Source organism: Salmo salar, chromosome 03 (genome assembly GCF_965601325.2).
Source record: "Salmo salar chromosome 03, fSalSal1, whole genome shotgun sequence".
Lineage (NCBI taxonomy): Eukaryota > Metazoa > Chordata > Actinopteri > Salmoniformes > Salmonidae > Salmo > Salmo salar.
This window is the reverse complement of record NC_138293.1, coordinates 38,312,216-38,337,709: the sequence shown is the minus strand read 5'-3', so window position 1 is coordinate 38,337,709 and position 25,494 is coordinate 38,312,216. Positions and strand designations below refer to the sequence as shown.

General features: G+C 43.8%; 1 protein-coding gene across 1 annotated transcript; it reads left to right on the top strand.

The window, feature by feature from the left end:
- The first annotated feature begins 5,034 nt into the window (after positions 1–5,034).
- On the top strand, positions 5,035–6,777 carry LOC106600212 (C-X-C chemokine receptor type 4). The gene is made up of 2 exons (XM_014191536.3): positions 5,035–5,179; positions 5,363–6,777. Exons 1-2 carry the CDS (start codon positions 5,165–5,167, stop codon positions 6,467–6,469), a joined length of 1,122 nt encoding a protein of 373 aa, XP_014047011.1. The 5' UTR covers positions 5,035–5,164; the 3' UTR covers positions 6,470–6,777.
- Positions 6,778–25,494: the final 18,717 nt, after the last annotated feature.

The following is a 25,494-nucleotide window of genomic DNA, read 5'->3' as shown; positions in this document are numbered from 1 at the left end:
AAATTCATTAGAGTTACCAGCTTCAGAAATCAGCAATTAACTGCACCTCAGATTGCAGGCCAAATAAATGTTTCACAGAGTTCAAGTAACAGACACATCTCAACATTAACTGCTCAGAGGAGACTGCGTGAATCATGTTCGAATTGCTGCAAAGAAACCACTACTAAAGGACAGCAGTAAGAAGAAGATACTTTTTCTTGGGCCAAGAAACATGAGCAGTAGTACTTGCTGAGCAAGCAGCGTGATTCCTTTAAATATGTATTCACATGTCCAGTGTTTTTACACCAGAGCAGATAAAGGAGAAGAAGCCCGTTTATACCATTAAAGGGATAGTATGGGACTTTGGCAATGAGGCCCTTAATCTATACTGAACAAAAATATATTAAATCAAATAAAACGTTATTTGTCACATGCGCCGAATACAACAGGTGTAGACCTTACAGTGAAATGGTTACGTACAAGCCCTTAACCAACAATGCAGTTTTAAGACAAATAAGTTTTAAAGTATTTACTAAAATAAACTGAAGTAAAAAAATAAATAAAAAAAAGAAAGTAGAAAAATAATAAATAATTAAAGAGCAACAATAAAATAACAGTAGCGAGGGTATATACAGGGGGTCAATGTGCAGGGCACAGTAATATGTACATGTAGGGAAAGTGACTATGCATAAATAATAAACAGAGAGTAGCAGCAGCGCCAATAGTCCAGGTAGCCATTTGATTAGCTGTTCATGAGTCTTATGGCTTGGGGGTAGAAGCTGTTAAGAAGCCTGTTAAGAAGCCACATGTAAAGTGTTTCATGAGCTGAATTTAAAGATCCCAGAAATTTCCCATACTCACAAAAAGCTTATTTCTCTCAAATTTGGGGTACACGTTTGTTTACATCCCTCTTAGTGAGCCTTTCTCCTTTGACAAGGCAATCCATCCACCTGACGTGTATGGCATATCAAGAAGCTGATTAAACAGCATGATCATTACACAAGTGCACCTTGTGCTGGGGACAATAAAAGGCCACTAAACTGTGCAGTTTTGTCATACAACACAATGCCACAGATGTGTCAAGTTTTGAAAGAGTGTGCAATTTGCATGCTGACTGCAGGAATTTCCATCAGAGAGGTTGACAGAGAATTACATTTTCATTTTGTCTACCATAAGCCGCCTCCAATGTCGTTTTAGAGAATTTGGCAGTACGGCCTCACCGCAGACCACGTGTGACCATTCCAGCCCAGGACCTCCACAGTCGGCTTCTTCTTCTGCGGGATCGTCTGAGACCAGCGACCCAGACAGCTGATGAAACGGTGGGTTTACACAACCAAAGAATTTCTGCACAAAGTGTCAGAAACCATCTCATGGAAGCTCATCTGTGTGCTCGTCGTTCTCACCAGGGGCTTGACCTGACTGCAGTTCGGCGTCGTAACTGACTTCAGAGGGCAAATGCTCACCTTGGTCACTGGCACGCTGGAGAAGTGTGGTCTTCACGGATGAATCCCGGTTTCTACCATACCGGGCAGATGGCGTCATTTGGGCAAGCGGTTTCCTGATGTCAATGTTGCAAACAGAGAGCCCCATGGTGGCGGTGGGGTTATGGTAAGGGCAGGCATAAGCTACGGACAACAAACACAATTGCATTTAGTCGATTTTATCTATTTGAATGCACAGAGATACTGTGACAAGATCCTGAGGTCCATTGTTGTGCCATTCATCCACCGCCATCACCTCCATGTTTCAGCATGATAATGCACGGCCCCATGTCGCAAGAATCTGTTCACAATTCCTGGAAGCTGAAAATGTCCCAGTTCCTCCATGGCCTGAGTTCTCACCAGACATGTCACCCATTGAGCAAGTTTGGGATGCTCCAGATAAACATGTACAACAGCGTGTTCCAGTTCCCGCCAATATCCAGAAACTTCGCACAGACATCGAAGAGGAGTGGGACAACATTCCACAGGGCACAATCAACAGCCTGATCAACTGTATGCGAAGGAGATGTGTGAAGCTGAATGAAGCAAATAGTCACACCAGATGCTGACTGTTTTTCTGATCTATACCCCTACTTTTTTTTTTTTTTTTATCTATCTGTGACCTACAGATGCATACCTGTAATCTCAGTCATGTGAAATCCCTAGATTAGGGCCTAATGCATTCATTTCAATTGACTAATTTCCTTATATGAAATGCAACTCTGTTGCATGTTGCATTTTTATATTTTTATTCAGTGTACTTCCCCAGAGTCAGATGAACGTGTGGATACTATTTTTATGTCTCTGAGTTGAATATGGGCTTCACTGCCAAAATGGTGTACTATTCCTTTAAGATGTAGCCCATCTCAGTCTGAATTTCCCAGGATTGTTCAGAGCCTCACCAACAGGAAAGTCTGTCTTGCATTGACAGACGAGTTAACATTCTATAGGCAGTAGACAAGTACACACACCCGAGCGTATAGACCATCACTATAGTGGTGCCGGGGGGTAGAAGGAGAGAGGAAAATAGAGGAGACGAGTGATGAGAAGAATGAGGGGTAAAATTGAGGGCATTCGTGTCTGTTTCAAAGCTGGATGTACATATCTTTACAGGTGTGTATGCGTGTACGTGTCTGCATGTGTACAGGAGTGTCTGTGTGTGAGAGATCTTTCCAGCTGTTTGCTTTTCCTAAATACAGAGGGAGGAAGTCCTTCCTGTTATGAATACTCTATGACTAGAGGAGAATAATGTGTGTGTGTGTGTGTGTGTGTGTGTGTGTGTGTGTGTGTGTGTGTGTGTGTGGGTCACCAAACCCTTGACACATTAGCAGCTGCATGGGTTTGGGAAGTGGTACGTTTTGGATGTGGGGTATGCCTTGTGCATCCGTGTGTGTGTGTGTGTGTGTGACCGTGCGTGCATCCGTGTGTGTGGCTGAGGGGTGACTGATTCGGGAATGGGTACTTGTTAGGGAGTGTTGATTTGTCTTCTCTTCTCTCTGTTTTCTTCATTCTTCCTCCTCCTCTTCCTCCCTCTCTCTGCCAGGAAGCTCTGTTTTAATGCTGGGAGAGGCAGTCAACTTCCAGCTTCTGTTTCTCCTGCTTCCGTGTGTGTATGGGAAGTGCTTGAGAGGCCCTGGGAAAATTGACTCTGCTCGTCACTCACCGAGCCACCCTCCCATGTAACCTACTTGGCTCTAAGTTGAAACGGCTCAGCTGGCCAGCAGAAACAGCAATACTGTGAGTTCCCTACCTAGTGTTCCCTACTGTTTCTTTCCACCACCTTTTATTTTACACCAACATCCTACTTATGTGGGGAAATACTCTTTTCTTGGTCCTCTGTTCTGGTGCGTGTGCGCGTGTGTGTGTGTCCCTCGGGTGGTCTGTAAAACAGCTGAAGGTATGGAGCTAAACCAGCTGGTTACCAGCGCTGTCGTTGGAACAGGCTCCATGGTAACCCTGTTAGACCAGAAACACCTGCTCGCCTGTGTGTGTGTGTGTGTGTGTGTGTGTGTGTGTGTGTGTGTGTGTGTGTGTGTGTGTGTGTGTGTGTGTGTGTGTGTGTGTGTGTGTGTGTGTGTGTGTGTGTTCTGAGTCAGTTCATGCCCATATACTGTAAGTGTTGTAGGCCTACAAGAGACTCTGCTGTAGTAGTGTTCATATTTGTGTCATAAGGCCTGATAACAATCCCCCCAAAAAACGCATTTTCACTTCAGTCTTTTGGAGTCTACATGAGAGTGGGTGCAAAGTGGAGTTCTAATTAGGCCTATGAGGAGAGGGAGATACAGTGGAGAGAGAGAGAGAGAGAGAGAGGAGAGAGAGAGAGAGAGAGAGAGAGAGAGAGAGAGGGGGTACAGATTTGGGATCTTAATTTGATCACTGTGTTGATGACAATTTTGTGAAGTGTATTCAAGTTTTAAAAATGCTTCTGAAGTTTGTAATTTCCACTTTGAAATGTCAGACTCTATTTGCCCTGACGTGAAATGTATCAACCCATACAAAACATAAATGATCATCCACATAATAATTCACATTCCTGTTGCTGCAGGAGTTTTTGTAGCAAACTGGCTCAAATTAAGATCCTACTGTATAAGGGTGTGAGAGTGGTAAGGGCGGGGTGACACCTTCGTCAGTGTTGTCTGGGTCTGACTCTATGTCTGCACAGGATATGCCTCACCTATAACGAACATCACACCCACGGTGTATACCACAACCCTAAACACACATCTACCTGAACCCTTCACAGGCTGTGGGTAGACTGAGCGCCCAAAATGCGCAATGGCACCGTGCGCCTGGAGTATGGACTAGCGTACTGAGAGGCGACACGGTTATAACACACACACACACGGTTCATTTATTGTCAAAGAACCCGTGGGAGAACATGGTATTTAACAGAACGGAGAACGGGAGGAGACACTATCTGATCTGAGAATAATATCACACACACACACACACACACACACACACATAATAATAATATCAGATGACGCAAGTCAGAGAATTCTCTCACACACCTGTGCACTTCTTCATGGTGCCACTCATGCAGGACTGTTCTGATTCAGCTCTGTGTCAAAGGGACAAAGTGGTGCAAACACAAATCTCGCTCTCCCTCTCTCTCAATTTATCTCACTCACCCACAGCAGCTGTACCCTCATACATACAGATGCACTACAGCTGTGCGGTGAGAATGTGTTTATAACGTTTCCCCTCTCCTTTATTGTTTGACTGTCAATAGACAACAACAGTATTATATCATCATGCCATTGTCAACAATATTATTCTCACAGATGTGATGTTAGGGGCCTAAACTGTAAACAAAGGCGTGCGCGCGCACGCACACACACACATGCACACACTCAAATATCCTGTGATAGAGCCACTCTCAGCACCTGACACCTCGAAAACAGGAAAAGCATTTCAGCGGGTCACAGATGTGTGTGAGTGTGTGTGAGTGTGTGTATGTGTGTGTGTGTGTGTGTGTGTGTGTGTGTGTGTGTGTGTGTGTGTGTGTGTGTGTGTGTGTGTGTGTGTGTGTGTGTGTGTGTGTGTGTGTGTGTGTGTGTGTTGGGGGCGGAGCAAGGGTGGAAAAAGGGTAGGCTCAGCTATTTAACCTCACCGGGTACAGAACTTTACTCCATTTGGAGAAGAGAAAGACAGAAGTGGCAGGAGAGAACAGAGGGAGAGACTAAAATATAGCTGTCTCCATCATGTCCTACTACGAGGTATGGCTTGTTTTAGCATTTAGGCCTTGTTAACAAAACTTTTCGGGGACTTTATATGGCTGTCAGCATTTGTCTTGGTTATCATGTTAATCACTAATCAGATTGTAGAATCGGTTCTTAAAATGTTGCACATCGTATTTTTTAAGTGTACTCAATTATCCTTCTCTCTCCCTCTCTCTGTAGCACTTTGTGATACAAGAATCGGATTATGACTACAATGACACGATTTCCGGTTTTGGTTCTGGCTTGGGCGATTTCGGCGCTGGATTTGAGGAGCCATGTGACCGTGAACTGCTGAGCCCCAGCGTGCAGAGTATCTTCATCCCGGTGGTGTACGGTTTCATCTTCACCCTGGGGATCACCGGGAATGGCCTGGTGGTGTTTGTACTGGGCTGCCAGCGGAAGGCCCGGCTCAGCCTAACGGACCGCTACCGGCTGCACCTCTCCGCCGCCGACCTTCTCTTCGTGCTGGCGTTGCCCTTCTGGGCTGTGGACGCAGCACTAGGGGACTGGCGCTTTGGAGCAGTCACATGTGTCGGCGTGCATGTCATCTACACGGTGAACCTGTATGGCAGCGTGCTGATCCTGGCCTTCATCAGTCTGGACCGCTACCTGGCCGTGGTCAAAGCCACGGACACCAGCACCACACACATCCGGCAACGGCTAGCTCGCAGGTATGTGTACGCTGGTGCCTGGCTGCCTGCTTGTCTCCTCGCCATCCCAGACATGGTGTTCGCTCGGACTCAGGAGGCAGGGGAAGGGGAGATGGTGTGTGCAAGGCTCTATCCGCCAGAGAACGCCCCACTGTGGGTGTCGCTGTTTCACCTTCAAACGGTGCTGGTGGGGCTGGTGGTGCCGGGCCTGGTGCTACTGGTGTGTTACTGTGTGATCGTGTCCAGGCTGACCCGCGGCCCTCTGGGAGGCCAGAGGCAGAAGAGGAGGGCGGTGCGGACCACTGTGGCTTTGGTTCTCTGTTTCTTCCTCTGCTGGCTGCCGTACTGCATTGGTATCACAGTGGATGCTCTCCTCCGCTTGGAGCTGATCCCGCGGGGCTGTACGTTGGAGTCAGGCCTGGGGTTGTGGTTAGCGGTGTCTGAGCCAATGGCGTACGCCCATTGCTGCTTGAACCCGCTGCTCTACGCCTTCCTGGGTGTGGGTTTCAAGAGTTCTGCTCGCCGCGCCCTCACACTTACACGCATGTCCAGCCTGAAGATTCTCCCGCGTAGACGAACAGGCGCCACGACGTCCACAACGACAGAGTCAGAGTCATCTAGTCTGCACTCCAGCTAAGAAAGATAATAGTCTATAGCCTAATAGTGTGTGTGTGTGTGTGTGTGTGTGTGTGTGTGTGTGTGTGTGTGTGTGTGTGTGTGTGTGTGTGTGTGTGTGTGTGTGTGTGTGTGTGTGTGTGTGTGTGTGTGAGAGAGAGAGAGACAGGAGAGTAAGACTGCTGGTCAGTTCTTTCTAATGTCTTGAGATGTTTTTGTAAATATTTTTTGCTTTGCCAGCATTCACTGTTGTTATGGTATGCAAGTATGTATGTATGCTTTTTTTTAAACTTCTAAACATGTTTGTAATAAAATGTAAAAAAAAAAAAACATGATTAATCTTCACTTGGTTCTCTCATTGAGTGGTGTTACGGTGTGCGTGCGTGTGTGTGTGTGTAAGAGAGAGAGAAAGAGAAAGAGAGATGAGGTGTAATCTTCACGCTCTTGAAAGTGAAACGTATAAATCCCCATGGTACGGTTGGCCAGTCAAGCTCACTTAAACCATCCTGCTGTGTGTGTGGGCAGGGGGGGGTGGACATTTATTGTTTCTCCAGATGTTGTTATGGGAACTGTATAGCCCCCACCCACACAGGTAAGGGACTATTTGTGTGTGTCACATCCCGTTATGATCATCATGGCATTGCTGCCCCCCTACCCACACACACACATTCACATTGAAAATGAAATTGGCTGATGTTTCAGACCATAGCCACGGGATGTAGGGGTGCTGAGGGGGCTACAGCACCCCCTGATATATCACCCCCAAGAATAATACAGACAAAAGAAAAGTAGGAAAAAAAGTATTTCTCACAAAAATTGGTGCACTAGGCCTTTATTACTTCTGTCAGCCCAAAACATCTCTGGTGGCCATGTTCAGACGTGTGATACTGGACCAGGTGTCAGTGTTCACAACAGCAGAGGAGTTTTTTGCATCTTAACAACAGACAAATATTCCTGTGTGTGTGTGTGTGTCTCTGTCTGTCTGTCTGTCTGTCTGTCTGTCTGTCTGTCTGTCTGTCTGTCTGTCTGTCTGTCTGTCTGTCTGTCTGTCTGTATACAGTGCCTTGCGAAAGTATTCGGCCCCCTTGAACTTTTCGACCTTTTGCCACATTTCAGGCTTCAAACATAAAGATATAAAACTGTAATTTTTTGTGAAGAATCAACAACAAGTGGCACACAATCATGAAGTGGAACGAAATTTATTGGATATTTCAAACTTTTTTAACAAATAAAAAACTGAAAAATTGGGCGTGCAAAATTATTCAGCCCTCTTAAGTTAAGACTTTGTAGCGCCACCTTTTGCTGCGATTACAGCTGTAAGTCGCTTGGGGTATGTCTCTATCAGTTTTGCACATCGAGAGACTGACATTTTTGCCCATTCCTCCTTGCAAAACAGCTCGAGGTCAGTGAGGTTGGATGGAGAGCGTTTGTGAACAGCAGTTTTCAGTTCTTTCCACAGATTCTGGACTGGATTCAGGTCTGGACTTTGACTTGGCCATTCTAACACCTAGATATGTTTATTTGTGAACCATTCCATTGTAGATTTTGCTTTATGTTTTGGATCATTGTCTTGTTGGAAGACAAATCTCCGTCCCAGTCTCAGGTCTTTTGCAAACTCCATCAGGTTTTCTTCCAGAATGGTCCTGTATTTGGCTCCATCCATCTTCCCATCAATTTTAACCATCTTCCCTGCCCCTGCTGAAGAAAAGCAGGCCCAAACCATGATGCTGCCACCACCATGTTTGACAGTGGGGATGGTGTGTTCAGGGTGATGAGCTGTGTTGCTTTTACGCCAAACATAACGTTTTGCATTGTTGCCAAAAAGTTGGATTTTGGTTTCATCTGACCAGAGCACCTTCTTCCACATGTTTGGTGTGTCTCCCAGGTGGCTAGTGGCAAACTTTAAACAACACTTTTTATGGATATCTTTAAGAAATGGCTTTCTTCTTGCCACTCTTCCATAAAGGCCAGATTTGTGCAGTATACGACTGATTGTTGTCCTATGGACAGAGTCTCCCACCTCAGCTGTAGATCTCTGCAGTTCATCCAGAGTGATCATGGGCCTCTTGGCTGCATCTCTGATCAGTCTTCTCCTTGTATGAGCTGAAAGTTTAGAGGGACGGCCGGGTCTTCGTAGATTTGCAGTGGTCTGATACTCCTTCCATTTCAATATTATCGCTTGCACAGTGCTCCTTGGGATGTTTAAAGCTTGGGAAATCTTTTTGTATCCAAATCCGGCTTTAAACTTCTCCACAACAGCATCTCGGACCTGCCTGGTGTGTTCCTTGTTCTTCATGATGCTCTCTGCGCTTTAAACGGACCTCTGAGACTATCACAGAGCAGGTGCATTTATACGGACACTTGATTACACACAGGTGGATTCTATTTATCATCATTAGTCATTTAGGTCAACATTGGATCATTCAGAGATCCTCACTGAACTTCTGGAGAGAGTTTGCTGCACTGAAAGTAAAGGGGCTGAATAATTTTGCACGGCCAATTTTTCTGTTTTTTATTTGTTAAAAAAGTTTGAAATATCCAATAAATTTCGTTCCACTTCATAATTGTGTCCCACTTGTTGTTGATTCTTCACAAAAAATTACAGTTTTATATCTTTATGTTTGAAGCCTGAAATGTGGCAAAAGGTCGAAAAGTTCAAGGGGGCCGAATTCTTTCGCAAGGCACTGTATATATATAGTATATATATAAAAATGCCATATTATATCATCTTTGTCTCTCAAAATCATTGTAATGTGGATAACCTTAAAAATCTCAATGAAAATGATAAAAATCTTCAAGGTAAAATTCAACCACAGAGCGCCCTTAGATCGTGGGAAAAGGCCGCACTTGACAGTTGCACTTGAATCATTGCCACGGTGAATGGCTAGGCACGCCACGCTATGAATACCCAGACAATTGCAGAGATTTTGATATGACCGCCCACCGTTGATATGGTGAAAACAACGTGTTGGGAGGCAGAGGCTCAGAGACTCACATCAATACCTTTGTCATATAACACTGTGAAACTAAGAGTTGATGCGATTGCTAGCAATCAGGAGGAAAATCTGACTGAATGACTCAACATACCCATCATATACTCTCCAAACGGATGTTAGCTGTGAGGGCCGAGATACCCATGCATTGACTTTTGCTCGCTACATGTCGGGGGATGCTATTCACAAGGCCATATATTTCTGTTTCAGGGATGTTCAGTGTGCTGCAAGGCTATATTGACGAAAAACAGATTCCATGGGATTGAATGGTGACTTTTGCACAGATGGAGCTCCATCTATCACGGGACAGCAGACATGCCTCTGCACTCTAGTTATGAATGTGTCTCCCTCTGCCATATGGACGCATTGTATGATACACCCACTGAGCTATAATGGATACACCGAGAGCAACTGGCGGCAAAAGAGCTGAGCGCAGAACTCGGGAGATATGCAGGAAGTAAGTTCGATTGTAAACTACATTGCACAAACAAAACTATGTGGAGATGTGGGATCAGAGCATGACAATGTTCTATCTCACACCGAAACTTGGTGGTTTTTGAGGGGGAGTGTTGGAAAGAGTTTTCGAATTGAGAGAGGAACTGTTGTCATTCGCAATGGATGTAAAAAAACGACTTTGTTGAATTTCTGTGTAATGAAAAGAAAATGTGTATCCTTGCCTACGTAACAGACACGTTCGGGAAACTGAATGAACTGAACGCAAGCATGCAGACTAAATGCAAAAAAAAAATATACAGATGAGTGACCAAATCAGCAGAATCCATTTGATTGTGATCCTGGCTCAGTTGACATGCCAGTGAGGGGTTTGGATTTCTGATCGTTAACTATTATTAATCGTTAGTTCTAATAGAGACATGAGGGGTGCATTAGCCCAGGGTTTACACCAGGAGATGTCTGTAGGAGGAAGGGTTATGGTGGGTGCAATTAAGCTTGGGAGTCGTTCCTCAATCTTAATCTTTTCTTTTTATTGGCCAGTCTCAGACATGGCTTTTTTCTTTGCAACTCTGCCTAATAGGCCAGCCTCCCGGAGTCGCCTCTTCACTGTTGACGTTGAGACTGGTGTTTTGCGGGTACTATTTAATGAAGATGACAGTTAAGGATTTGTGAGGCGTATGTTTCTCAAACTAGACACTAATGTACTTGTCCTCTTGCTCAGTTGTGCACCGGGGCCTCCCACTCCTCTTTCTATTCTGGTTAGAGCCAGTTTGCTCTGTTCTGTGAAGGGAGTAGTACACAGCGTTGTATGAGATCTTCAGTTTATTGCCAATTTCTCGCATGGAATAGCCTTCATTTCTCAGAACAAGAATAGACTGACGAGTTTAAGAAGAAGGTACTTAATTTCTTGCCATTTTGAGCCTGGAATTGAACCGACAAATGCTGATGCTCCAGATACTCAACGGAGTCTAAAGAAGGCCAGTTTATTGCTTCTTTAAATCAGAACAACAGTTTTCAGCTGTGCTAACATAATAGCAAAAGGGTTTTCTAATGATCAATTAGCCTTTTAAAATGATAAACTTGGATTAGCTATAACAACGTGCCACAGGAGTGGTTTCTGATAATGGGCCTCTGTACGCCTACGTAGATATTCCATAACAAATTAGCCGTTTCCAGCTACAATAGTCATTTACAACATTAACAATGTCTACGCTCTATTTCTGATCAATTTGTTATTTTAATGGACAAAAAATGTGCTTTTCTTTCAAAAACAAGGCCATTTCTAAGTGACCCCAAACTTTTGAACGGTAGTGTATCAACAACCGTCGTTTCATGTGACACAAAGATATGTGCCTGCTGGGACATACAAGTGTATCTGTAGCTGCAGTAGGCCTACACATGATTTTCACCTACCAACACGCACAGATCAGCTCAACAGTATGAGCACCACTAGGCTATTAAAGATTCTTACAGGCTTCATAACTTGAACGAGATTGCTGTCGAATTTGTAACACTATGCAATGAGTGTAAGCAAGCCACAACATCAAGTGGGAAATATTTTCTGTGTGGGAGAGATTTACACACACGCGCACACACTATAGCAAAAGAACTGGGAGGGGGCGAAAAAGTAGGCTTTGGGGTTTTATAGTACTCACCAGGGGCGAAAATCTGATATCAACTTTGGAGGGGACAATTACATTACGTTTTCTCAAGAGCAATTCCTGAGGGGGACACCAAAAGTAGTGCTGTAACACATAGCCTACATTGTAATATGGTAAATGTATATTGAGGAACCAAACAAATAAGGTGTTTGCCGTACTCGCACCAATTCCGTTTCAGTGGTGTTTGCTATAATCTTTGCTACCCGGGTTAAATAAAGGTGAAATAAAATAAATAAATAAAAGTTCCCTTGCGACAATTTAGCTTTTGTAACGAGACCATTAAATATATTTAAGACAATGGTAGAAGAGAGTGTAGTTCTGTTCAGTTTGGACTTCAGTTTATCGCTAACCTTATCACAGGGACTTTGAAGCACTAACTTACATCATCTGCATGCTGATCTTGGAATAAATTGACGATAGCAAAGATTCCATCTTTGACGAGGCCACATAAATGGAATAGGTACTAGCTAGCTTAATAGTTCATATTTGCGCGCTAGCTCTGCATATTCAGCTAGTGTGTGTGCGCGATTGACTGGATTAACCTCACGTCAGTTACGTTCATTGAGTGCCTTTCAGACAGTGGATACGACCCCTCTGTTACCTTGACAACGAAGGAACTGGCAGTGGATCAAACCATTGTGAGGCAAAGGGTGGGGGGGTTGCAATCTTTTGAAACTTAAAAACGTGCTATTAAGTGTCTATAATCAGCACAATTGCTTTCATTGCATATTATTGATATTATTTAAATTACATAGTTATGTTTCAGTGATATATTGGAGGGGACAAATCATATTTTTCCCAGGATGGGGGGGTCGTGTCCCCCCCGTCTCCCCCGGGATTTCCGCCCCTGGTACTCACATCACTTTTACAGTAGCCTATCACTCAACAACTGTGTAATGCAAATGAATGATTATAGAGTGAATGTTTGCCTACTTCTTTTAGTAGGCTACACACGGTATTGGTCCTACTACTGCGACATACAAAATGTAGGCCTACAATAATGTAGGCCTATTGGAAATGCAGCCATATACACAACTGTCATTTTGCACACACGATGTTGAAGAGAAGCCTCGTGAAGACCTAGTAGCCTAAGATCCGCTCATTAAGTACACACCGTAACCATCGATTCAGGACCATGGACAGAAGGTCACCGCCAGTCAACGCGATGAAAGGTTAACGTTAGAGGCCCAATTTCAGCACCACTGGAGGGGATAGCCAGGTGCACTGTGACAAGCCCACTTCAGAGCACCACCAATTAGGCTACATTGGTAATTGTCCCTATACCCATCAAATAACGCAAAGCTGAATATCTATCAATAGCAGTTAAACCTGCAAAAGCAAGCAATGAATCACAGATAAATCAAAAAGATGCATTGAAGTAAATAGCAAAGGCCTAAACTTTACATTACATACAAATAATTGGCAAACAACCAGTAGGCTTACATGAGGGCAAACCAATGAATAAATAATTATGTCACGGTGGCCAGGGCCAAAAAGGTTGTAGCTTACTATTTAGAAGAGTTGCAGCCTCCTTGATGCAGCATCATGTGAAGTTTCTGATTCCATTATCCTTCCTGGCGAAATGTACTTGTCAGGTCCCTCTCAAATGTCAGCTGGACAAGCTGGGCTTTTTGTTGATGTAAAAGAGTGTGTATTCACTGAATACGTTCTTCAGGGTGGATAAATGTTTTGCACATTGCTGTAGATTCCACAAAAAATGTCATGTTTCAGTGCCAACAGCACAGTCGGCATTGCTGACAAAGGCCCGTCGGCGTATCTTTAAGACCACTGAGTGGGGTCCATTTGTTGTTGCTGACTGTGGTTGTGATTTCACTTTCCAAGAATGTGCGAGCCACAATAAACTCTGCTTCCACTGCAGGGGCGGAAAATCCCGGGGGGGGACGGGGGGGACACGACCCCCCCATCCTGGGAAAAATATGATTTGTCCCCCCCAATATATCACTGAAACATAACTATGTAATTTAAATAATATTAATAATACGCAATGAAAGCAATTGTGCTGATTATAGACACTTAATAGCGCGTTTTTAAGTTTCAAAAGATTGCGACCCCCCCGCCCTTTGCCTTACAATGGTTTGATCGACTGCCAGTTTCTTAGCTTGCTACGTAACTGCCGTGAGGTTCATCCAGTCAATCGCGCACACACACACTAGCTGAATATGCACAGCTAGCACGCAAATATTAACTATTAAGCTAGCTAGTACCTATTCCATTTATGTGGCGTCGTCAAAGATGGAATCAGCATGCAGATGATGTAAGTTAGTGCTTCAAAGTCCCTGTGATAAGGTTAGCGATAAACTGAAGTCCAAACTGAACAGAACTACACTCTCTTCTACCATTGTCTTAAATATATTTAATGGTCTCGTTGCAAAAGCTAAATTGTCGCAAGGGAACTTTTATTTATTTATTTTATTTCACCTTTATTTAACCTGGGTATCAAAGATTATAGCAAACACCACTGAAACTGAATTGGTGCTCGCTAGCTTTGCAAATTCAGCTATTGTTGGAAGCCAGCCAATATGAAACAAACTATTAAAATTACAAAAGGTTGCAGCATATGTTGTGTAAATGGTGAACTCATACAGCTGTCAACTCTTGTCATTTTAATCCGTTTCACATTTTCTAGCTACCTTTTAGATCGAAGCCAATATAGAATGATTGAAGATGATAGAAGCCCATCTCCTACTGTAAATAACCTACACACTGTGTGTGTAGCCAGCCAGCCAGCCAGGTAGAAAAATGGCAGAAAAATAAAAGACGGACATCAGAGTATTTTTCAGTACACCAAAACGCAAAGTAAGAACCCAAGTAGCCTAATATCTCAAAGACTAGTTGATAAAATGTTCATAAGAAAGAAATGAAATTCTAATGGAAATGTTTCACAATGATGTCATTAGGCAGAGCAGGCAACAGATGGCACACAGACAGCAGAGTTGGGGACAGATATGCAGGGACAGACTGGCAGAGACAGGGAGTCTCAGGTAAGTTTGTTGAGTCTTTGTTTGGCAACATTATGAAAGGTTCTCAATTTTTTTGACTTGTAAAATAGGAACATAATTGGAAAATGCCATGGATACCCCCACTCTCAACTTAAACTGGTGACTGAACTAAGATTTGTTAAAGGAAATGGTATTGCTGTTGTGATTAGTTGTGTAGTTTTGGGTACCGGTAGTTAGGAGTACGGCAAACACCTTATTTGTTTGGTTCCTCAATATACATTTACCATATTACAATGTAGGCTATGTGTTACAGCACTACTTTTGGTGTCCCCCTCAGGAATTGCTCTTGAGAAAATGTAATGTAATTGTCCCCTCCAAAGTGGATATCAGATTTTCGCCCCTGTTCCACTGGTTCAGTTTTGGTTAGATTCAACAGGTTGTCAGGTGCTAGTGGCTGGGTTTAACAGAGGTTCAGGTGCTTGTTGTGATGTTACCCTCGTGCTGTTGGTGCTACCGTAGGCCCTGGTCATCTAGTCTGCACTCCAGCTAAGAAAGATAATAGTCCAAAGCCTAATATTGTATGTGTGTGTGTGTGTGTGTGTGTGTGTGTGTGTGTGTGTGTGTGTGTGTGTGTGTGTGTGTTTGAGAGAGAGAGAGAGACAGGAGAGTAAGACTGCTGGTCAGTTCTTTCTAATGTCTTGAGATTTTTTGGTAAATATTTTTTGCTTTGCCAGCATTCACTGTTTTTATGATATGTAAGTATGTACGCTTTAAAAAAAAATTCTAAACATGTTTGTAATAAAATGTAAAAAAAAAAACATGATTAATCTTCACTTGGTTCTCTCATTGAGTGGTGTTACGGTGTCTCTGTCTGTCTGTCTGTCTGTCTGTCTGTCTGTCTGTCTGTCTGTCTGTCTGTCTGTCTGTCTGTCTGTCTGTCTGTCTGTCTGTCTGTCTGTCTGTCTGTCTGTCTGTCTGTCTGTCTGTCTGTCTGTCTGTCTGTCTGTCTCTGTCTGTCTGTCTAGGGCAGCGGTTCCCAAACTAGGGGTCCCTGATATGAAAATGTAGTTGCCGGAGAATTTTCAAAATCCTAGTAAAAAAAATTATAATATATATATATATATATATATATATTATTGCATCTTATATCGTCTTTGTCTCTCAAAATCATTGTAATGTGGATAACTTTAAAATTCTCAATGAAAATGATAAAAATCTTCAAGTTAAAATTCAACCACAGAGCGCCCTTAGATCGTGGGAAAAGGCCGCACTTGACAGTTGCACTTGAATCATTGCCACAGTGAATGGCTAGGCACGCCACACTATGAAACCCCAGACAATTGCAGAGATTTTGATATGACCGCCCACCGTTGATATGGTGAAAACAACGTGTGTGGAGGCAGAGGCTCAGAGACTCACATCAATACCTTTGTCATATAACACTGTGAAACTAAGTGTTGATGCTATTGCTAGCAATCAGGAGGAAACTCTGACTGAATGACTCAACATACCCGTCATATACTTGAGGTCCAGGGCAGAATGCTGGGACAGGACAGCCCCCACTCCAACATTCGAAGCATTGGCCTCCATTACGAACTGGCGGGGTGGGTCAGGATGAACCAAGATGGGCGAAACAGTGTTTCAGATCCAGGAATGCCTGGTTAGCAGCTGGGGACCACGTAAACGGAACCTTGGGAGAGGTGAGTGCAGACGTGGGAAGCCAGGGTGCTGTAACCTCAGATAAAACAGCGATAGAAGTTGGCGAATCCCAGGTAATGTTGCAGTTGCACTGTGGACATAGGCTGGGGCCAATCCACCACCGCTCTCACTTTCCCGGGATCCATCTGTACACTCCCTACAGCAATGATGTAACTCAGGAAGGGGATGGTGGAGCAATGGAATTCGCACTTCTCTGCTTTCACAAAAAGCCGGTTCTCCAGGAGGCGTTGGAAAAGCTGTCGGATATGGAGCATGTGTTCTTGGGCAGAGCGGGAGAAAACAAGGATGTTGTTGAGATAGACTAAGACAAACTGGTTCAACATGTCGCGGAGGACATCATTCACCAGAGCCTGGAACACAGCAGGGGCGTTGGTAAGGCCAAATGGCATGAACAAATACTCATAGTGAATGCTGGCTGTGTTGAAGGCAGTCTTCAACTTGTCCCCTTATCCGCACCAGGTGGTAGGCATTCCGTAGGTCCAGCTTGGAGAATACAGTGGCCCCCTGGAGTGGCTTGAAGGCCGAGGAGATGAGTGGTAGCGGTTCTTCACAGTGATGTCATTGGGGCCCCGGTAGTCGATGCACTGGCGCAGGTTTTTGTCCTTCTCCACAAAGAAGAACCCGCCACCGGCCGGGGAGGCAGAAGGACGGCTGAACCCTGCAGCTAGGAAGTCCTCAATGTAGGCCTCCATAGCCTTGGTTTCTGGACTCGACAGAGAGTACAGTCATCCCTGGGGCGGAGTTGTGCCTGGGAGAAGGTCGATCCCGCAGTCATAGGGTCAGTGAGGCGGAAGCGAAGTGGCCCGGGCCACCTCCCGGAAGTCCTGGTACTCCGCAAGAATGGCGGAGAGGGCCGGGGCAACTTCCGAGTCCCCAGCACTGACTTCAGGCAATGAGCGTGGCAGAACGAGCTCCAGTCCATGATGGCACCAGCAGACCCGTCAATAAGGGGATTATGTCGCTGGAGCCAAGAGAATTCCAATACCACGGGAACCTGAGGAGACTTAGTCAGCAGGAATTGGATTGTCTCGCTGTGGTTCCCTGACACACGTAGGTGGATGGGGGTGGTATTGTGGGTGACTCGGCCTATAGAGTGCCCGTTCAGCGCTCTAACATCCATGGAAATGGGCTGAGTGGGGATGCCCAGCTTGGACGCCAGGATAGCGTCCAGAAAACTATCATCGGCCCCAGAGTTGATGAGTACCTGGAGAGATTTTGACTGGTTCCCCAACAGCTGGATGCCATGGTAAGGGGAGAGAAAAAGTTCTCTGTATGGCCCACCAGAGTACTCGTCCCTTCTTGATAAGCCTGGGTTTTTAATGGGCATGTAGCTACGAAATGTCCCGTAACTCCACAATATAGGCAGCTCTGGGTGTGGAGTCGGCGTAAGCGCTCAGCCGGAGTCAATCTAGCCCAGGTGCATAGACTCTGAAGGAGGCGAGTCGGCAGCCCTCAACGGAGAATCAAACACCTTCCGAACTTCCTCCACAAACGAGTGCCCTCCCGGACATCAGCGTAATGATTTACACTATCCTCGAGCGGTCCGCGGGGAACGAAGAAGGCTGCAGCTCAAATGAGGGAGCACTGGGAGAGAAAAGCCCGGCAGGTTCCGGAATCTCCAGTGTAGCGCTCTGAAGGAGGTAAGTGGTGTTCTCGGGACACTAGAGTAGGCTGGAAGATTACAGTGTGACCCAGTGCCCCATGGGGAATCCAAGGAATTGCTCCAGCAATGAATCGAACGCCTGGTCATAGCATTCTGCCAGGGTATGGAGTCCCTCCATAAGACATTGCAGTAACTCCTCGTGTCTTCCAATGGTGGCTCCTTGCAGGGAGACAGCATTGTGAAGCTGGTCTGAGTCTGCTGGGTCAGTCAGGGCCAGTTCGTACTATCTGAACTCAGGATAAGACCCAGACGCAGACAGCTAGAGTCACAGATGTGTATTGACCCAAACAGGTGGACGCCAAGAGACAGGTCAAAGGCAGACATATGTCCGTAATCCAGGGCAGAATCAGTAAGGTACCGAACACCAGGCAGGCTAGGGGTCAGGACAGGCAGAGGTTCGTAAATGGGTCAGAGTCAGGCAGGTACAGAATGGCAGGCAGGATCGGATTCAGGGCAGGCAGAATGGTCAGAACCGGGGAAACTAGGAAACAGAACTTGAGAAAGCAGGGAGATGGGAAAACACGCTGGTAAGACCTGATAAGACGAACTGACAACAGACAAACCGAGAACACAGGTATAAATACACTGGGGAAGATGGGCAACACCTGGAAGGGGGTGGAGACAAGCACAAAGACAGGTGAAACAGATCAGGGTGTGACAGTTTTCCTTTCCTTATTTTGCATACAACCTTCCCACATATTTCTGTGAATGGTGCAGGATAGCTGCTTTGCTTTGGAACATTCCTTGCACATTCCTTTTGGTCATGTTCAGGCAGTGGTGCAAAGTCCTTATTAAAAAAATGTTTGTACTACTTAAGAGGGGTATCTGTGTTTACTATTTATATTTTTTGACAACTTTTACTACATTCCTAAAGAAAATATTTTACTTTTCACTCCATAGATTTTCCCTGACAACCCAAAGTACTCCTTACATTTTGAATGCTTAGCAGAACAGGAAAATTGTGAAATTCACGCACTTATCAACAGAACATGTGGTCATCCCTGAACACAAATGCATCTTTTGTAAATAATGTCAGAGTGTTGGAGCCTCTTTCTAGGCCCTCTTTCTAGAGCTCAGAACTGAAGATCACTGACGTCATGATTCAACCTTATTTTTGTCCAGGTTCCCAGTTGTCTTGAAAGCACCTTTTGATGACAAAATTTGATGACAAAAATTGCCCACAAGATGGACCGCTGTGTCACCTTCCTGTTCAAGTGAGCACAGCACAACAAGGTGAGTCTAAAAATATATTGTATGCTGCTACATAAATGACGTAATCTGCCAGGTAGATATGTATACTGTAGCTAAGAAAGTAATAATTAGTGTAAGTTCTGTAGCAAGCTGTTAGTAGCCCATGTGCCTCACCCAAATTATTAGTCCCTTTCCCCCTCATAATTTAGTCTACTGTTCTGACTTGGTGGTGCACATGTTGCCTATAGCCTGTTTTAGATAAATATAATCATCTGACTTGGTGTATAGGGAGAATACTATAAGAACAGCCCATGTTCTGAATTCTGTTGCTCTACAAAAGTGCTGAACAAATAGTTATGTTAACTACGTCTGTCCTTGCTAGCTCATTAATGTCTTAATCGAAATTACGGATTGTCTCTTATCTGCTCGTCGTCCCATTATGCTATAGTTTGTACATCTCAATTGTCAGTAGAAACCACATTTGTTTAAGCAAGTCAGCCATATCAGCTATGGTTTTTTTAAAAGGCAGTAATTGAGGCTGAATGAACTGCTGTTAGCCAGGTGTAGCAGCCAGGGGCGGAAATCCCGGGGGGGACGGGGGGGACACGACCCCCCCATCCTGGGAAAAATATGATTTGTCCCCCCCCAATATATCACTGAAACATAACTATGTAATTTAAATAATATTAATAATACGCAATGAAAGCAATTGTGCTGATTATAGACACTTAATAGCGCGTTTTTAAGTTTCAAAAGATTGCGACCCACCCACCCTTTGCCTCACAATGGTTTGATCCACTGCCAGTTCCTTAGCTTGCGAGGTAACGTAGAGGTCGTATCTACTGTCTGAAAGGCACTCAATGCACGTAACTGACGTGAGGTTAATCCAGTCAATCACACACACACACTAGCTGAATATGCAGAGCTAGCGCGCAAATATGAACTATTAAGCTAGCTAGTTCCTATTCCATTTATGTGGTGTCGTCAAAGATGGAATCTTTGCTATCGTCAATTTATTCCAAGATCACCATGCAGATGATGTAAGTTAGTGCTTCAAAGTCCCTGTGATAAGGTTAGCGATAACCTGAACAGAACTACACTCTCTTCTACCATTGTTTTAAATATATTTAATGGTCTCGTTGCAAAAGCTAAATTGTCGCAAGGGAACCTTTATTTATATATTTTATTTCATCTTTATTTAACCCGGGTAGCAAAGATTATAGCAAACACCACTGAATTGGTGCTCGCTAGCTTTGCAAATTCAGCTATTGTTAGAAGCCAGCCAATATGAAACAAACGATTAAAATTACAAAAGGTTGCAGCATATGTTCTGTAAATGGTGAACTCATACAGCTGTCAACTCTTGTCACTGCAATCCGTTTCACATTTGCTAGCTACCTTTTAGATCGAAGCCCATTTAGAATGATAGAAGATAAGATGATAGAAGCCCATCTCCTACTGTAAATAACCTACATACTGTGTGTGTGTAGCCAACCAGGTAGAAAAATGGCAGAAAATGGCAGAAAAAAGACGGATATCAGAGTATTTTTCAGTACACCAAAACGCAAAGTAAGAACCCTAGTAGCCTAATATCTCAAAGACTAGTTGATAAAATGTTCATAAGAAAGAAATGTAATTCTAATGGAAATGTTTCACAATGATGTCATTAGGCAGAGCAGGCAACAGATGGCACACAGACAGCAGAGTTGGGGACAGATATGCAGGGACAGACTGGCAGAGACAGGGAGTCTCAGGTAAGTTTGTTGAGTCTTTGTTTGGCAACATTATGAAAGGTTCTCAATTTTTTTGACTTGTAAAATAGGAACATAATTGGAAAATGCCATGGATACCCCCACTCTCAACTTAAACTGGTGACTGAACTAAGATTTGTTAAAGGCAATGGTATTGCTGTTGTGATTAGTTGTGTAGTTTTGGGTACCGGTAGTTAGGAGTACGGCAAACACCTTATTTGTTTGGTTCCTCAATATACATTTACCATATTAAACGTAGGCTATGTGTTACAACACTACTTTTGGTGTCCCCCTCAGGAATTGCTCTTGAGAAAATGTAATGTAATTGTCCCCTCCAAAGTTGATATCAGATTTTCGCCCCTGGTAGCAGCGGTAAGGATTCATTCCATGATGCTGGAAAGAAAGTATTAACAGTTCGTGGGCACTGTTTGTCACCGTTATAGTGCAATTAATGTACTGTTTAGTGTTTGTGTAGTGGCTTTGCTGGCATGCATCTACAATGTTATTTTTTTTGTCGAGTTTGTCCCACCAAGATTTACGTGCTGAAATCGGCACTGATGTTTACAAACGTCAAGTTATTGCTTGCTATACGGTTTTCGATACATAAGTTACTTATCTTTCATATCTGGCGTGATGTTTTGATAACCATGTAAATCTCTCTTGGACAAGATGACTTTTATTAATTATTCGGCTGTATTCTATTCGAAAATAGAAATTAGCATAAAAGTTGACATCATGCAAAACTACAAATCCCTGCAAGCTCATGCACGTCATCTCTAGCTGGCACCTTTGCTAACAGGTATTGCATACATTTAAAGCTTGCACAAGACAGTTAACAGAATTGTTAATTCAAAGAAATGTAGGCAATTTATTCCTTACTACATTTAGCTAACATTAGATAGTTAATCCAGAGATTCTTACCTTTGCCTCTATTCGGCAGTCTCGTCCAGATCATCATGACATTTGGAGTCATAGCTGTGGGAAATAGGGGTGCCGAGGGTGCTGCAGCACCCACTGAAAAAAATAAAATTGGCCAAAAATATTTTTTCACAAAAGTAGTGCACTGAGCCTTTATTATTATTATTATTATTATTAGCGGACCTATAGCGGGTAAATACAGGCAAATATATTGATAAGTCACCTTGTCCAAAACATCACATCAGGGTAAGCCTACATGAAACACAGCCCTTATTTTTATGCAAACAGTTGTATGCTGGTAACAATGCCTGCTTAGACCTTTACCCTACTCTGTCTCTGCTTTGTAGTAATCATTGTGTTTGTCATAATACAGTGTTAATGTGTTAATATGGCTGTCAGGAACATAATCTTCTCTCTCTCCCCCCAGGCCAAATTTGGGGTGGGGCAGCTGGTCCTCCATGTCCTTCCTGAAGAGCACAGAGGCCAAAATCCTCACCTGTAAGACCATGTTAATGTCTTTAGATCTTAAATTTGTCTCTTTTCAGTGGACATATTGTTTCTCTGCAGCGCTCCACCGTTCAGGCCTTTATGGTAGAGTGGCCAGACAGAAGCCACTGCACAGTAAAAGGCACATGACAGCCCGCTTGGAGTTTGTCAAAAGGCACCTAAAAGACTCTCAGACCTTGAGAAACAAGATTCTCTGGTCTGATGAAACTAAGATTGAACTCTTTGGCCTGAATGCCAAGCGTCACGTCTGGAGGAAACATGGCACCATCCCTATGGTGAAGCATGGTGGTGGTTGCAGAATTCTGTGGGGATGTTTTTCAGCGGCAGGGACTGGGAGACTAGTCAGGATCGAAGGAAAGATGAACGGAGCAAAGTACAGAGCGCTCAGGACCTCAGACTGGGGTGAAGGTTCACCTTCCAACAGGACAACGACCCTAAGCACACAGCCAAGACAATGCAGGAGTGGCTTCCGGACAAGTCTCTGAATGTCCTTGAGCGGCCCAGCCAGAGCCCGAACCTGATCTAACATCTCTGGAGAGACCTGGAAATAGCCGTGCTGCGACACTCCCCATCCAACCTGACAGAGCTTAAGAGGATCTGCAGAGAAGAATGGGAGCGACTTCCCAAATACAGGTGTGCCAAGATTGTAGCGTCATACCCAAGAAGACTTGATGCTGTAATCGCTGCCGAAGGTTCTTCAACAAAGTACTGAGTAAAGGATCTGAGTTCTGAATACGTTTTATTTTTAATTATTGTGCAAAGATTTCTAAAAACCTGTTTTTGGTTTGTCATTATGGGGTATTGTGTGTAGATGGAGGAGGAGGAGTAGGTCTGTGGATCTGTAACCTGGATGCTTTGAATCGCTCTCGGAAAGTCTATGCGTTTGACCTCCTGGGGTTCGGCCAGAGCTCTCCACCCCCCCTTCCCCACAGATGCTGCCCTGCCCGAGGAGCTGTAGAGGCAATCAGTAGGCCTTGAACATGATCCTACTGGGACATAGTCTGGGTGGATAGCTGGCAACGTCTTACATCATCCAGCACCCTTCTAGGTGAGAGGCCATGTTATTGTTCACTCGTGGTGATGTCAGTATTTATTATGGTATTGCCTTAAAGCTAATGCTTGATATACATTGACAGTGCAAACATGTGTACACTAGGGCTGTTGTGTTGACCATATTACTGCCACACTGGCAGTCATGACCGCAGTAAAATTCTACGTGACCGTTGAGTCCCGGTAATATTTTCTTATGCACTCTGGACATGCGTTAGTAGTACCCAACTCACTAATGACCATCAGGTCACTAATGGTCTGGTTCTCAGGGCTCTATTGTCCCTCTAAACACTCTGACATCAATGCAAAGGCAATTGAAAATCACATCAAAAACAGTATGTGCTTTTAAAACTCACCTCACTGTGATTGATCAATTTGAAGAAAGAAGTTCAACAACAGGTTGAAACTGAGTGCAGAACATGGTCGTTGTGGATGTTGTTTCAAAGCCTAACACAACTAAATCACTTTTTATTGGTCACATACACGTGTTGAGCAGATGTTATTGTGGGTGTAGTGAAATGCTTGTGCTTCTCGTTCCGACAGTACAGCATTATCTAACAAGTAATACCTAACAATTTCACAACATATACCCAATACATACAAATCTAAGTAAAGGAATGTGGACGAGCAATGTCAGAGCGGCATAGACTAAGAATAGAATATATGAGATGAGTAATGCAAGATATGTAAACAAAGTGACTAGTGTTCCATTTATTAAAGTGGCCAATGATTTCAAGTCTTTGTATATACAGTTGATGTCGGAAGTTTACATACACTTATGTTGGAGTCATTAAAACTCGTTTTTCAACCACTCCACAAATTTTGTTAACAAACTATAGTTTTGGCAAGTCGGTTAGGACATCTACTTTGTGCATGACACAAGTAATTTTTACAACAATTGTTTACAGACAGATTATTTCACTTATAATTCACTGTATCATAATTCTAGTGGGTCAGAAGTTTACATACACTAAGTGTGCCTTTAACCTGTTAGGGCTAGGGGGCACTATTTTCACGACCGGGTGAAAATAACATACCCGATTTAATCTGGTTACTACTCTTGCCCAGAAACTAGAATATGCATATAATTAGTATATTTGGATAGAAAACACCCTAAAGTTTCTAAAACTGTTTGAATGGTGTCTGTGAGTATAACAGAACTCATATGGCAGGCCAAAACCTGAGAAGATTCCATGCAGAAAGTGGCCTGTCTGACAAGTTGTGTTTCATCTTGGCTCTTTTTATTGAAGACTGAGGATCTTTGCTATAACGTGACACTTCCTACGGCTCCCATAGGCTCTCAGAGCCCGGGAAAAAGCTGAACGATATCGAGGCAGCCTCTGGCTGAAACACTTTATCGCGTTTGGCAAGTGGCCGATCAGAGTACTATGGGCTTAGGCGCGTGCCCGAGTCGACCCCATGCTTTATTTTCTTTCGTCTGTTTACCTAAAAGCAGATTCCCGGTCGGAATATTATCGCTTTTTTATGAGAAAAATGGCATAAAAATTGATTTTAAACAGCGGTTGACATGCTTCGAAGTACGGTAATGGAATATTTAGAATTTTTTCGTCACGAATTGCGCCACGCTCGTCACCCTTATTTACCCTTTCGGATAGTGTCTTGAACGCACGAACAAAACACCGCTATTTGGATATAACTATGGATTATTTTGAACCAAACCAACATTTGTTATTGAATTAGAAGTCCTGGGAGTGCATTCTGAGGAAGACAGCAAAGGTAATAACATTTTTCTTATAGTAAATCTGACTTTGGTGAGTGCTAAACTTGCTGGGTGTCTAAATAGCTAGCCCTGTGATGCCGGGCTATCTACTGAGAATATTGCAAAATGTGCTTTCACCGAAAGGCTATTTTAAAATCGGACATATCGAGTGCATAGAGGAGTTCTGTATCTATAATTCTTAAAATAATTGTTATGCTTTTTGTGAACGTTTATCGTGAGTAATTTAGTAAATTCACCGGCAGTGTTCGGTGGGAATGCTAGTCACATGCTAGTCACATGCTAATGTAAAAAGCTGGTTTTTGATATAAATATGAACTTGATTGAACAAAACATGCATGTATTGTATAACATAATGTCCTAGGGTTGTCATCTGATGAAGATCATCAAAGGTTAGTGCTACATTTAGCTGTGGTTTGGGTTTATGTGAGATTATATGCTAG